The following is a 15760-nucleotide window of genomic DNA, read 5'->3' as shown; positions in this document are numbered from 1 at the left end:
GCAACTTCACCAGCTTGTTGTTGTTGTTGTCGTCATGGTTGTTCCTGTTGGGTAGCAACTTCATCAGCTTGTTGTTGTTGTTGTCGTCATGGTTGTTCCTGTTGGGTAGCATCTACACCAGCTTGTTGTTGTTGTCATGGTTGTTCCTGTTGGGTAGCAACTTCACCAGCTTGTTGTTGTTGTCATGGTTGTTCCTGTTGGGTAGCAACTTCACCAGCTTGTTGTTGTTATTGTCATGGTTGCTCCTGTTGGGTAGCAACTTCATCAGCTTGTTGTTGTTGTTGTCATGGTTGTTCCTGTTGGGTAGCAACTTCACCAGCTTGTTGTTGTTATTGTCATGGTTGCTCCTGTTGGGTAGCAACTTCATCAGCTTGTTGTTGTTGTCGTCATGGTTGTTCCTGTTGGGTAGCAACTTCACCAGCTTGTTGTTGTTGTCATGGTTGTTCCTGTTGTGTAGCAACTTCACCAGCTTGTTGTTGCTGTCATGGTTGTTCCTGTTGGGTAGCAACTTCACCAGCTTGTTGTTGTTGTCATGGTTGTTCCTGTTGGGTAGCAACTTCATCAGCTTGTTGTTGTTGTTGTCATGGTTGTTCCTGTTGGGTAGCAACTTCATCAGCTTGTTGTTGTTGTTGTCATGGCTGTTCCTGTTGGGTAGCAACTTCACCAGCTTGTTGTTGTCGTCATGGTTGTTCCTGTTGGGTAGCAACTTCACCAGCTTGTTGTTGTCATTGTTGTCATGGTTGTTCCTGTTGGGAAGCAACTTCATCAGCTTGTTGTTGTTGTTGTCATGGTTGTTCCTGTTGGGTAGCAACTTCACCAGCTTGTTGTTGTTGTCATGGTTGTTCCTGTTGGGTAGCAACTTCACCAGCTTGTTGTTGTTGTCATGGTTGTTCCTGTTGGGTAGCAACTTCACCAGCTTGTTGTTGTTGTCAGGGTTGTTCCTGTTGGGTAGCAACTTCACCAGCTTGTTGTTGTTGTCATGGTTGTTCCTGTTGGGTAGCAACTTCACCAGCTTGTTGTTGTTGTCAGGGTTGTTCCTGTTGGGTAGCAACTTCACCAGCTTGTTGTTGTCATTGTTGTCATGGTTGTTCCTGTTGGGTAGCAACTTCACCAGCTTGTTGTTGTTGTCATGGTTGTTCCTGTTGGGTAGCAACTTCACCAGCTTGTTGTTGTCATGGTTGTTCCTGTTGGGTAGCAACTTCACCAGCCTGTTGTTGTTGTTGTTGTTCTGAAGCATCTTGTGTGATGTAGAACTTGAGGGGAGAGGGTGGGAGAAGATGGATTCTATTCATATGCTGTCCAGCTTCTGAAGACCGTATGGTGCTAGAATGGAGAGGAGATCAGTAAACAACAGAACGTATGGTGCTAGAATGGAGAGGAGATCAGTAAACAACAGAACGTATGGTGCTAGAATGGAGAGGGGAGGAGGTCAATAAACAACAGTTAGGTTCTCTTCACAACTAGACAGTTACAGTACATTTGACCTTAAAGTAAAATCCTAATTGTATATGTACTTACCTACATAGACACACTTCCCATGGTTTGACAGAAACAAACTAGCTATAAAGACTATTTTCCTGACTGTCTCTACTGATGGCCTCTAACAGCAGAATAAAATAAGTGGGATATTTAACCAGCACTGAAACAGAGTAGGTTGCTAGTTGACTATGTGTTGGAAATTGTTTCAATGCTGCCGTCTACAGATCTAATGTATTGTAATACCACATGTACCAATACAGTAGAATTGACAGGGACACTGTGTAATGATACAATGACCCTCCATCCAATGTTCTGCTGCTGTTGTGCAACATTGTGACACCACTGACATGTTTACAGGTTGCCATGCCGACGAAAGAGAAGGTGTTTTCATTCTGTAATAAGGCCTTCACTTCAGTCTGGATGGCTGGTTGACTGCAGACAGGTTACACAGTATCAGTGTAGGTGTTAGGCTGTTTCTGCTCTCCTCCCAACTACTAATGGAATTGTCCTGCCAATGCAACGTATGAAAATGTATCCACTCACTACTGTAAGTCTCTCTGGATAAGAGCTTCTGCTAAATGACTCACATGTTCAATGTAATGTTCAGTTTGACAATATCAATGGAATAGACCAAAGCAGAGGCATGTATTTAGATATGAATACATGACTCTGGGCAAAAACACAAACAGATCTTGGACCTGCCAGGCTACACAGTTGACATCATAGGGACACCCGACTAGCTTCTGGTCCAATACTTACTGACTCGGAGTAGGGCGACATGGAGGAGAAAGTTCCTGACCGAAGATACCACATCTTCCTCTTCATCTTTACCGGGTCCATCTTCGGCCCGAGTCCCTCCATTTTCAGCATCTTTAGTTAATTATCTGGCGGTGATGTGATCTGATTAGCGGCTGTCTGTCAACCAATAGCCTACTATGCTGCGTTATTAGCTAGAGCTAGACAGTCCGAGTACACTACATCCTGAATGGCCACGAAGATGTGTGTCTGAAATGCACCTTTAAGTTCAGTTGGAGCTGAAACGACGAGCAGATATCTCGATTGGGGATAATGTCAGTATTTAGCTACATTATTAGCTGTTATGTGTTTTGTTTTGCACGCAGGTTATGGCTAAATGGGGTGTGTAGAAACACAGCTAAACCTAGCGTATGGCTAAATGGGGTGTGTAGAAATACAGCTAAACCTAGCGTATGACTAAATGGGGTGTGTAGAAATACAGCTAAACCTAGGGTATGGCTAAATGGGGTGTGTAGAAATACAGCTAAACCTAGGGCATGGCTAAATGGGATGTGTAGAAATACAGCTAAACCTAGGGTATGGCTAAATGGGGTGTGTAGAAATACAGCTAAACCTAGGGCATGGCTAAATGGGATGTGTAGAAATACAGCTAAACCAAGGGCATGGCTAAATGGGGTGTGTAGATATACAGCTAAACCTAGGGTATGGCTAAATGGGGTGTGTAGAATCCCTCCACCAGTTGAAGCTAATTTACTGTACTATAAACTCGAAAGTATTAGTTGGAGAACAGCTAAAACTAACAGAAATGCCCCCAGACATTAACTATTTAACTGTACTAGAATGCTTAAAAGGTCACAATATGTTTTATATCGGTTATCGGTATGGTTTCTTTTTGGCAAGGAAAATATTGGATATCTGTATCGGCCAAAAATGTAATATCGGTGCATCCCTAATAATAAGGTTGGTAACAAGATGGAACGTCGTTGTGGAAATCTGTTGCAGCTCAAGTTGACTACAAAATCCACAATGCAATGCTCTCTGTATGGGCTGGCAGGTAGCTAAACGTATCTACACACAATAATACCAAAGACAATATCAGCATGCGAAGTAGATAACTAGCTGTTAAATCACCTAAACAAACTGCACTATCAATTTAGGAGTTTACAATCTCACCATATTCAACCTGCAGATCGATGTGTCTCACAGAGTGGAATCTAACATTCACAACTTCAGAAATAATTTTGAGGAGATGGGAAACGATGCCCTTGCTATGTCATAATGCGGTGCGGTGCATTCTGGGTGATCCTGGGACAAGGAGAGGCTCTTTCAAGGATTGAACGGGAGTCTATTGGGCTCTAAATCAAAAACCCAACATTATCATGAGTTTTGTCAAAAAGAAGTACAACATTACTGATATTTTCGGAGATGTGAGATAATTAACTTGCTCTCTGTAGTATCGTATAGCTTTGGGATCGTGACAGTACGTATTTTTGATGAAAATAGGCAGTTTCTCGACATAAAGTACACTGACTGAGAATGGATTACGTTACGATTGGTTTAGCAACCGCGTGACGCGGCATGACAACCTGAACGTGATTGGTCGACAGTCTGCTGGGTGGGGCGTTATACAGGCACGCAGATCTTTAGAAATTGGAGGCTCATTTGTAAATTGAAAAACGTTGCCAACCCCCTGCTATAATGTATATGAAGTCACCTGTCATGTTTTGCACGCTTTGTACAAAATAATAAAATGCAGTACTACAGGATATTTCTTAACGTAGCTCTTTATTAGCTAGCTACAACTGGCATGTTCACGTATCTCCAACCATGATCAGCTGACCACGACCTAACCATCTGGGTTCTCTTAACCAATAATAGCACAGTATGATACGGTGGTAAAATGCATCCAATTACAATTCAGTATGTTTAGACATGAATATTACATTTTGCTCACCAAAGATGTAACAAAGTGAAAATGTAAATCTCAAAGCCTCAGTTCCGGGAGAGAGCAGTGGGTGAAACCATTCACCTCAGGAAAAGGGGTGATGTAAATAAAGTTTCCTTTCATTATGTGTTACTGAATTCATAAAAATATTTACTGCCATTGTAGTAAGGTTGGTAATACGAGAGGTCTTCGGACTTACCATTTTTGTATTATTTTCTTTGAAAGTACAACTAGTGTGTTTTGAGTGCTTCTCCCCTATTTGGGAAGTTGGTCTGCCCGCTCCTCAGTCTGAGAGATTTTCTGAGAGCAGGTTCGAGTCCTCTTCCTCTGTACATAAAAACTGTTTAAAACTGTGTAACACAATAGTGGTTTTGGAAAACTGGTTCATATATCCTAAAGTCAATAGCGAATGTGGCTATGTATATATTTATTTTGCCGTTCATGAATTGAAGACCTATTTCAGCCAGTTAACCAAGTTTTTGCTGTCTTAGCTAGCCGTGTTAATGACGAGCTAACTAGCACCGTTGGTCTCTGCACTACAATGTCACGCCAGCTATTGCCAGCAGGTGATTTACTAGCAGGTGACTTATTGAAATATTAAGTGAATGTTTATTTTCTAACTACCTTTAAAGGTTTATATAAAAGGGTTGTACTTGTGCTCTGTATTTATGGATTAATATCACTTCACATTGAGGGTATGTATCAATAACGTTACTGTTGTTCCTGTCTAACGGATATCTTGTGTCCTACCTAACCATGTATCACTACTGTTGCTCCTATCTAACAGATATCTTGTGTCCTACCTAACCATGTATCACTACTGCTGCTCCTATCTAACATATATCTTGTCTCCTACCTAACCATGTGTCACTACTGTTGCTCCTATCTAACAGATATCTTGTGTCCTACCTAACCATGTGTCACTACTGTTGCTCCTATCTAACAGATATCTTGTGTCCTACCTAACCATGTATCACTACTGTTGCTCCTATCTAACAGATATCTTGTGTCCTACCTAACCATGTATCACTACTGTTGCTCCTATCTAACAGATATCTTGTGTCCTACCTAACCGGTGAACGTGTGGCTGTGACTGTCCTGTCAGTGCCTGTCATCACTGTTTGATTTATTTTACTGCAGGTATACTTTTCTGTATTTTTTGTTATTTTCTGAACACATCGCATGTATACTATACAATCACTTTGTGGATTCAGTCTGAGAGCAGTGAACATGTGACTGTCCTGTCAATGCCTGTCATCACTGTTTGATATATTTTACTGCAGATAAAAACTGAGTCAACCTGAAGTGTGGGTGTCCGTGTGTCTTTCTTCTGGGGGCTATGTGAAGTTGGTTACACCAGGTGCCTGTACTACAGAAACACTGCTAATCCAACAATAGTGCTAGGTGCCTGTACTACAGAAACACTGCTAATCCAACAATAGTGCTAGGTGCCTGTACTACAGAAACACTGCTAATCCAACAATAGTGCTAGGTGCCTGTACTACAGAAACACTGCTAATCCAACAATAGTGCTAGGTGCCTGTACTACAGAAACACTGCTAATCCAACAATAGTGCTAGGTGCCTGTACTACAGAAACACTGCTAATCCAACAATAGTGCTAGGTGCCTGTACTACAGAAACACTGCTAATCCAACAATAGTGCTAGGTGCCTGTACTACAGAAACACTGCTAATCCAACAATAGTGCTAGGTGCCTGTACTACAGAAACACTGCTAATCCAACAATAGTGCTAGGTGCCTGTACTACAGAAACACTGCTAATCCAACTATAGTGCTAGGTGCCTGTACTACAGAAACACTGCTAATCCAACAATAGTGCTAGGTGCCTGCACTACATAAACACTGCTAATCCAACAATAGTGCTAGGTGCCTGTACTACAGAAACACTGCTAATCCAACAATAGTGCTAGGTGCCTGTACTACAGAAACACTGCTAATCCAACAATAGTGCTAGGTGCCTGTACTACAGAAACACTGCTAATCCAACAATAGTGCTAGGTGCCTGTACTACAGAAACACTGCTAATCCAACAATAGTGCTAGGTGCCTGTACTACAGAAACACTGCTAATCCAACAATAGTGCTAGGTGCCTGTACTACAGAAACACTGCTAATCCAACTATAGTGCTAGGTGCCTGTACTACAGAAACACTGCTAATCCAACAATAGTGCTAGGTGCCTGTACTACAGAAACACTGCTAATCCAACAATAGTGCTAGGTGCCTGTACTACAGAAACACTGCTAATCCAACAATAGTGCTAGGTGCCTGTACTACAGAAACACTGCTAATCCAACAATAGTGCTAGGTGCCTGTACTACAGAAACACTGCTAATCCAACTATAGTGCTAGGTGCCTGTACTACAGAAACACTGCTAATCCAACAATAATGCTAGGTGCCTGTACTACATAAACACTGCTAATCCAACAATAGTGCTAGGTGCCTGTACTACAGAAACACTGCTAATCCAACAATAGTGCTAGGTGTCTGTACTATATAAACACTGCTAATCCAACAATAGTGCTAGGTGCCTGTACTACAGAAACACTGCTAATCCAACAATAGTGCTAGGTGCCTGTACTACAGAAACACTGCTAATCCAACAATAGTGCTAGGTGCCTGTACTACAGAAACACTGCTAATCCAACCAATAGTGCTAGGTGCCTGCACTACAGAAACAATGCTAATCCAACCAATAGTGCTAGGTGCCTGTACTACAGAAACACTGCTAATCCAACTATAGTGCTAGGTGCCTGTACTACAGAAACACTGCTAATCCAACTATAGTGCTAGGTGCCTGTACTACAGAAACACTGCTAATCCAACCAATAGTGCTAGGTGCCTGTACTATATAAACACTGCTAATCCAACAATAGTGCTAGGTAACTGTACTACAGAAACACTGCTAATCCAACCAATAGTGCTAGGTGCCTGTACTATATAAACACTGCTAATCCAACAATAGTGCTAGGTGCCTGTACTACAGAAACACTGCTAGGTGCCTGCACACTTGAATTAAAGGGGAACTACTCTCAAAAAAAATTCCCAACCCTCAATTGTGGTCTCCTGATGTGGTTTAAGCATTGTTATGGACTTAGAACATACAATTGTATTGGTTTTCTGTTTAAAAAAGTCAGACTTTGAGAACAAAAACCTGGGAAAAAATTAGAGAAATTTTGAAACCTGAGAATTTCTGACTCAGTTTCTCTGTTTCAATAATAGTAATACTATTATCCTACTGAACAGTACATCTTGGGTTGGTCTACTATTATCCTACTGAACAGTACAGCTTGGGTTGGTCTACTATTATCCTACTGAACAGTACAGCTTGGGTTGGTCTACTATTATCCTACTGAACAGTACAGCTTGGGTTGGTCTACTATTATCCTACTGAACAGTACAGCTTGGGTTGGTCTACTAATATCCTACTGAACAGTACAGCTTGGGTTGGTCTACTATTATCCTACTGAACAGTACAGTTTGGTTGGTCTACTGTTATCCTACTGAACAGTACAGCTTGGGTTAGTCTACTATTATCCTGCTGAACAGTACAGCTTGGGTTGGTCTACTATTATCCTACTGAACAGTACAGCTTGGGTTAGTCTACTATTATCCTGCTGAACAGTACAGCTTGGGTTGGTCTACTATTATCCTACTGAACAGTACAGCTTGGGTTAGTCTACTATTATCCTGCTGAACAATACAGCTTGGGTTGGTCTACTATTATCCTACTGAACAGTACAGCTTGGGTTGGTCTACTAATATCCTACTGAACAGTACAGCTTGGGTTGGTCTACTATTATCCTACTGAACAGTACAGTTTGGTTGGTCTACTGTTATCCTACTGAACAGTACAGCTTGGGTTAGTCTACTATTATCCTGCTGAACAGTACAGCTTGGGTTGGTCTACTATTATCCTGCTGAACAGTACAGCTTGGGTTGGTCTACTATTATCCTACTGAACAGTACAGCTTGGGTTGGTCTACTATTATCCTACTGAACAATACAGCTTGGGTTGGTCTACTATTATCCTACTGAACAATACAGCTTGGGTTGGTCTACTATTATCCTACTGAACAGTACAGCTTGGGTTGGTCTACTATTATCCTACTGAACAGTACAGCTTGGGTTGGTCTACTATTATCCTACTGAACAATACAGCTTGGGTTGGTCTACTATTATCCTACTGAACAATACAGCTTGGGTTGGCCTGTAACAAGTAATTAAAGAGTAAAAAGTAATTAAAGAGCAGCAGTAAAATAAAAATAGCAGGACTATATACAGGTGGGTACCTGGCTCTCCAGAGAAAACAGGCTATGTGCACACAGCCCACAAAATGAGGTGGAAACTGAGATGCACTTCCTTACCTCCTGCCAAATGTATGACCAGTTAATTCATACTGTATGTTGTAGTCTGTCCAAGAGGGGAATCACACAAGACTGACAGCCTGTAATTTTATTAAAAGCATTCAGTTGATTACATGGCAGTTTAGAGAGCAACATCATAACAATAATCTACTTCATAATCAATAATCTATATCTTAACATTTATAATCAATAACATCATTATCTATATACTACTAACAACATCATAACAATAATCTACATCCTAATCAATATCATAACATTTATAATCAATAACATCACTATCTATATACTACTAACAACATCATAACAATAATCTACATCATAATCAATATCATAACATTTATAATCAATAACATCATTATCTATATACTACTAACAACATCATAACAATAATCTACATCCTAATCAATATCATAACATTTATAATCAATAACATCACTATCTATATACTACTAACAACATCATAACAATAATCTACATCATAATCAATATCATAACATTTATAATCAATAACATCATGAGGTAAACAACAACAACAAACCCCTTTATTAAAAAAAAAATCAAAATACAAAGAATGAGCAGATGATTATAATAATACATGAATTAATAATGGAGACACTTCAAGATAAAGAATCTAAGAGACACTAAATAAGATAAAGAATCTAAGAGACACTAAATAAGATAAAGAATCCTAAGAGACACTAAATAAGATAAAGAATCCTAAGAGACACTAAATAAGATAAAGAATCTAATAGACACTAAATAAGATAAAGAATCTAAGAGACACTAAATAAGATAAAGAATCTAAGAGACACTAAATAAGATAAAGAATCTAAGAGACACTAAATAAGATAAAGAATCTAAGAGACACTAAATAAGATAAAGAATCTAAGAGACACTAAATAAGATAAAGAATCTAAGAGACACTAAATAAGATAAAGAATCTAAGAGACACTAAATAAGATAAAGACATGAAGACAAAAAGTAATACATTCTGGAACACAAAACAGACATAATTGAGCTACTCTCTTGAAATAATTAAAACCCCAAGTTTACCAAAAACCCATGTTACCCAACCCCCATGTTATCAAAACCCCTTGTTACCCAAACCCCTTGTTACCCCAATCCCCATCTAAAATTAATCATTGTGGTTGCAGTCACTCCTTTTAGATTTCTTCCAAGGTTCTAGAAAGATAAACTAATTCTGAACCTTTTATTAAAATTAGAAACACTTAAGGTTTGTCACCACATTTTAAACCAGCAGCATACCACCCTGCATACCACTACTGGCTTGCTTCTGAAGCTAAGCAGGGTTGGTCCTGGTCAGGCCCTGGATGGGAGACCAGATGCTGCTGTAAGTGGTGTTGGAGGGCTAGTAGGAGGCACTCTTTCCTCTGGTCTAAAAAAATATCCCAATGCCCCAGGGCAGTGATTGGGGACACTGCCCTGTGTAGGGTGCCGTCTTTCGGATGGGACGTTAAACGGGTGTCCTGACTCTCTGAGGTCATTAAAGATCCCATGGCACTTATCGTAAGAGTAGGGGTGTTAACCCCGGTGTCCTGGCTAAATTCCCAATCTGGCCCTCAAACCATCATGGTCACCTAATAATCCCCAGTTTACAATTGGCTCATTCATCCCCCTCCTCTCCCCTGTAACTATTCCCCAGGTCGTTGCTGCAAATGAGAACGTGTTCTCAGTCAACTTACCTGGTAAAATAACGGTAAATAAATAAAATAAAATAAATAAACACCAGTCCACTGCTGACCATCGATTTAAAACACCAAACTGACCTAAGATCAGCATGTAGGGTCAGCTTCATTCTACTCCTACTCCGTCCCCTGGGCTGCTCTCTCCTCTCCTGGTCCAGCTTCAGACCTGGAGCTCAGAGAGACCATCTCCATGGCATTGACATAAAGATCCATGCTGCTCACCCTGTTCACTCTCTTCTGCCTCCTGGTGGTCTGGGGAGACACAGCACCAACAGTCAGACATTTACTCTCTAGTATCTCCCTTCTCTCTCCCTCCCTCTCCTCCTCACCCTCTCCCTCTAGTTTAAATGACTTGTAACGTCTGAGTAAATGTCTTTACCTTGTAGTACAGGTAGAAGGTGATGAATGTCAGTAGGATCAGCAGCACTACAACTTGTCTGATGATGAAGGCTGGCAGAGGAGAGGCTGCAAACAGAAACACCTTTGATGAGGGGACTGATCATCATCACATAGATCTGTGGGAAATCTGTCAATGACAAAGTTATAAGCCTGGTTCATGTTCAGTTGCCTGTGACGGTGAGGGAGAGGAGATCACTCTCAGAGGAGAAGTTATGAGAGAAAACATAATTGTCATAAACACAGTTGTAGTTCCCTTGGTGGGAGTCATCTGCAGCAGGGAAGAGGAAGGCAGCAGAGTGATTGACAGCTGGCTGGGTCTGGGTTCTGTTGGAGCCGGTGGACGTGAGGAGGAAGGAGCCTCCTGGGTACTGTGGCTGAATGGAGCAGGTGATGGTGAAGCTGTAGCCCCTGAACATCTCGGGCCCCTGGTGGCCCCTGGAGACCCCTCCCATTGAGTCAGTCAGGGAGATATCAGGCTGGACCAGGAGATCTGTAACAATAAAAGAGAAGAAGAAAAACCTCTTCAACTAGTTTCCTATAGATATGACAATAACATCAGCATGTAACAGTGCTAGCCACCCTCCCTCACAGGGCAACATGAGTAGTGGGCCTACAGTCACTGAGACAACATATGTTGATATCAGGCTTAAGCAGGACATCTGGAACAAGAGGAGAGAAAAAGAAAACGTAGCTCCTCAACTACTTTCCTCATTTAGATATGACAATAACATGACATGTGACAGTGGTAGTGAGTAGAGACGTTCACTGAGATAACTCTCAAATATAAAAGCATTCTGGGATATTTAACTTGTATTTTATTCCTACTTGACTGAGTGATCTATTTTGCAAAGCAGACTGACAAGTTAAACAGTCATCATGAGAGGTGCAGAGGAAGTTGTATGAATGAAGGAAATCAGTTGAATATAATTATAATATGTTGATATTTCCTGAGCAGATCACTGTGAGTCCAGGAAGGAGATATAATACATGGACAAAAGTATGTGGAACTCAGCAGTGAGTTTTGAAATCAAGGACTATTTTTACGTTTTATGCGCTGCTGCACTCGGAGGTCCGTTCTGTGAGTTTGTGTTGTCTACCACTTCGTGGCTGAGGCGTTGTTGCTCCTAAATGTGCCACGTTAAAAGTCACTGGGCTCTTCAGTAAGGACCATTTTATTGCCAAGGTTTGTCTATGGAGATTGCATGGCTATGTTCTCAATTTTATACACCTGCCCGCAAATCTTGTTATTACCTGAGCAGATCACTGTGAATCCAGGAAGGAGAACATACATTCTCACACACTCCCTCAGTACATGCTCAGACCCAGAACAGGAAGCTCCAAACCCTCTAGTGGTGTTTCCAGGTATTATTGAAACAATGGAGCCACAACCCAGCTGTCTACACACTACTGCAGCTACATCCTTCTGGTCCATGTCCTCAGCTCCCACAGTCCTCCACTCTCCCTGGTCGTACCACTCCACTCCACCAGCACAGCGACTGCCTCCTCCCACCAGCCTCACATCATCAGGCTCTGAGAAAAGAAAAGAGAGAGACAGTAATCTTACTATTTTCTCACTAAAACACACCTATATTGTCTCTCATCTTCTTCACTCCAGGTGACAAACAATGTTGATTGAGTGACAAACTGTTTCTTACCTGAGCAGGTGAGTCCAACAGCATTACCAGGTAGGCAGGTGTTGTGTTTTCTGTCTGAGGTGTCACAGTCCAGGAGAAGGGACTCTTTGCCTTTACACTGGAACTCTTTATCCCAGGTCTGACCCTCACCTCCTCCATAGAGCCCCCCCTGTAGAGCTGCAGGAGCCCCACAGCCAAGCTCCCCACAGACTACCTCTGCATCCTGCCGGTCAAAGTCAGCTTCACACACTGAGGCCCAGGACTGATTGGACTTCACCTCCACTCTCCCAGAGCAGAGACCAGCTCCATCCACAAGCCGCACAGACTCTGGAGAAAAAGAGTTGGTTGAACATTCAATCCGTTTTGTTGATGACACTGTCAAGGACTAAACACAAATATGTTGGATAAAAGATTGTAGTTTGCTATGTTTGATACTGTAAGAGGTAGAAATGGGTTCTTAGTCACTCAGGATCGGGTTGGGAATAATGCAGGCAGGAGACAGGAATAAGTTCACTTCACTTTATAGAAAATAAACAGCTGGACATCCATCAGGCAGCTTCACTTCAGTACCATCTGAACTACAATGATCTGCCCATGAACATCTCCCATAAACCAATATGACAAACACAAATATAATGTTTAAATACATCTGACATCTCTCCCTCTATTTGAATGAAATAAAAACACATAAAACATGATACATGGTAATATTGTATAATGTACAAATAAATCTCTCAATATGACCAGTTTCTTACCTGAACAGGTCACATGATGATAATATTCACCATTACAGACACCACGTCCTCCTCTGATGTCACACTGTCTAATAGAAGACTCATTTCCATAGCAACTCCTATATAGTCTGACTCCTCTTCTTCCATCTTCAATCAGAGGTCCTCTAGATGCAGCTACAGGATTCCCACAGTCCAGCTCTCTACACACAACCTTAGCCTCTCTCATCATGCTCCACCACATAGGACATAGACCCAACCACTCTCCTCTGTAGAAGACTTCCACTGTCCCAGAACAGGAAGTGGTCCCATCCACCAGTCTGACTGATCCTGCAGCTGTAAACAGCAGAGAGGAAAACACAGTGGTGAGGACAGATGATGACAGTGATTCTGTTATTCTAACAGCAGTAATGCTTTGTGGTTGACAAATATTAGTAGTTCCATAAAACACTACTTGTTATTGGGTTTTAGAATGGTTTGTATGGACACATGAATTTCTCCATGTGGGATAATAAAGTTGACTAATATTGAACTGCTATAATCACTGTAGATTTATACTCTACCTACCTGGTGGACTGACGCTTTGAGCCTGGAGATCTGAGGAGAAAGAGAGAGAGGATAAAGAGAGAGAAAGAGACAGAGAGACAGAGAGAAACAAATGAGAAAGGGAGGAGTCAGGGGAAGAGAGAGACAGAGGTTAAATGAACATCAACATGACCTTTCATGATGTGATGGGAAGACAGGCTTATCGTTGGTATGGTGCAACAACACACGTGTACATACACTATATATACAAAAGTATGTGGACACCCCTTCAAATGTTGTCCCCTTTTGGCCGTGCTGCTGCTCCAATTTCAACTGTTCTGCCTGCGGCTATGGAACCCTGACCTGTTCACCGGACGTGCTTCCTGTCCCAGACCTGCTGTTTTCAACTCTCTAGAGACAGCAGGAGCGGTAGAGATAATCTGAATGATCGGCTATGAAAAGCCAACTGACATTTACTCCTGAGGTGTTGACCTGTTGCACCCTCGACAACCACTGTGGTTATTATTATTTGACCCTGCTGGTCATCTATGAACATTTGAACATCTTTTTTTCTTTTTTTCCATGCCTTGCTATGGGGTTCTTGAATGAGCTATTGGACAGAAACGTTGGGGTCCGTTTCAATGCACCTAGTCTTGCGACTCTGGGACTTTGCTAAATGTCATCATTTTCGTAATGGTCCAAATGAATTGAAGTTATTGCAAATGTACGAGGCTGTTTATCGGTCTGAGAACCTCCTAGAGCCACATAAGTCACCGTGCACTATCGACCTGAGCTCTATAACAGGTTTCTAAAGTTTCAGAGCTCTAGGTCTAATGGTTCTTTAATAGTTTGAACAAAAGTAACTATTGCAGGCACTGTCTGTCTCTAAGCCCCACAGTGTGTCACTCCATCCTTGCTGTGTGGGTGTGTGAGTTTTTCTTGGAAATCTGATGGGATTAATGACTGATTTACAGTTCATGAGCGTTGCCTAAACACATATGAAGTTTTGGAAAGATCTGACTTTTTTAACCCTTCGAAACAGCCCCTTTGACCCCAATTATGGCACTTCCGGTTGGCACAGGAAGCTAAAAGTAAAAATATATCCTCATTATCGTAGGCTTTTACAGAATCCTGAGTTTTAATTATTTACGTTAAGAACTGACTGATTTACACAGGGTTGAATGCACTATATATCACAAACTGCAGGTTGGGTATGGCAAATCACTTTAGGGTGATTTTAACCACTTCCGGTTGCTCCAGGAAGCTTAGAATCAACACAGGTAGACCTCATAGTGGCCTGATGGATTGTCATTGAAGACAGGTTCATAAAGCATTCAAAACCCACATTTGCTTCAGGTTGAATTTAGAGGAGCAGGCAATGTATTCCTATGGGGAGAGATGTCATTGTAAACTGTGAGATAAAAAAAACGGGTTTCACTGTTAAGGGTTAATGCCACACGGTCAAGGTTAGGCTTGCACAGATCGGGAGGACCTCAGGAACATTCCTGAGGTCAAATTGTGATTCTAACCTTAACAGTGCTCTCTCTCTCTTTGTCTCCCAAAAGCAAAAGACTTGAAATTTAGGTCCAGGCTTCATTTTGGGCCTTCTCTTGTCACTGTCGCTGCGCTCAGACCGAGCGAGCTACGGTCAAGCGGGGCGTCTCGTTGAACTCGGCACGGCCTAGAGATAATGGTAATGCCATTGCAGGCTCTGTGTGTCTTTAAGCACCGCACTTTGTCACTCCATCCTTGCTGTGTGTGTGTGTGTGTGTGTGTGTGTGTGTGTGTGTGTGTGTGTGTGTGTGTGTGTGTGTGTGTGTGTGTGTGTGTGTGTGTGTGTGTGTGTGTGTGTGTGTGTGTGTGTGTGTGTGAGAGAGAGCTTTTCTTTGACATCTGTTTGGAGAAATGACTGATTTACAGTTCAGGAGAGTTGCCTAATCACACATATGAAGTTGTGAAAACTGACTTATTTACAGAGGGTTAAATGAGTGTGTGTTATTTCAGAAAATCACAGACAATCACAGAATTCTCGCAGAACTTCAAAACCCACTTAAAAAATGTTCGTCTGAACACGCTGCAACTGGATCTGTAACTTTTTTGGGGAAAAAACTCCTTTTTGTGAACAACATGAATTGTACAATGTACAATTTCTCTTAATTTACGATAGATAAATTGCTGGTTCTTTTTTTCCTGA

The 15760-nt window shown here is 41.6% G+C and overlaps 1 protein-coding gene and 1 pseudogene across 1 annotated transcript; both read right to left on the bottom strand.

Moving 5' to 3' along the window:
* Window positions 1–1210: 1210 nt before the first annotated feature.
* On the bottom strand, window positions 1211–3508 carry LOC129856005 (mitochondrial import receptor subunit TOM5 homolog; annotated as a pseudogene).
* A 7329-nt stretch (window positions 3509–10837) lies between these two features.
* Window positions 10838–13355, bottom strand: LOC129856167 (deleted in malignant brain tumors 1 protein-like). The gene is made up of 3 exons (XM_055924268.1): window positions 13066–13355; window positions 12287–12637; window positions 10838–11166 (listed from the first exon to the last, which is right to left on the bottom strand). The coding sequence occupies exons 1-3, from the start codon at window positions 13283–13285 to the stop codon at window positions 10838–10840; spliced, it is 900 nt and encodes a 299-aa protein (XP_055780243.1). The 5' UTR covers window positions 13286–13355.
* Window positions 13356–15760: the final 2405 nt, after the last annotated feature.

The sequence above is a fragment of the Salvelinus fontinalis genome, chromosome 5, assembly GCF_029448725.1.
Source record: "Salvelinus fontinalis isolate EN_2023a chromosome 5, ASM2944872v1, whole genome shotgun sequence".
NCBI classification, from domain to species: domain Eukaryota; kingdom Metazoa; phylum Chordata; class Actinopteri; order Salmoniformes; family Salmonidae; genus Salvelinus; species Salvelinus fontinalis.
The sequence above is the reverse complement of the archived record's forward strand: the minus strand, read 5'-3'. Positions and strand labels throughout refer to the sequence as shown.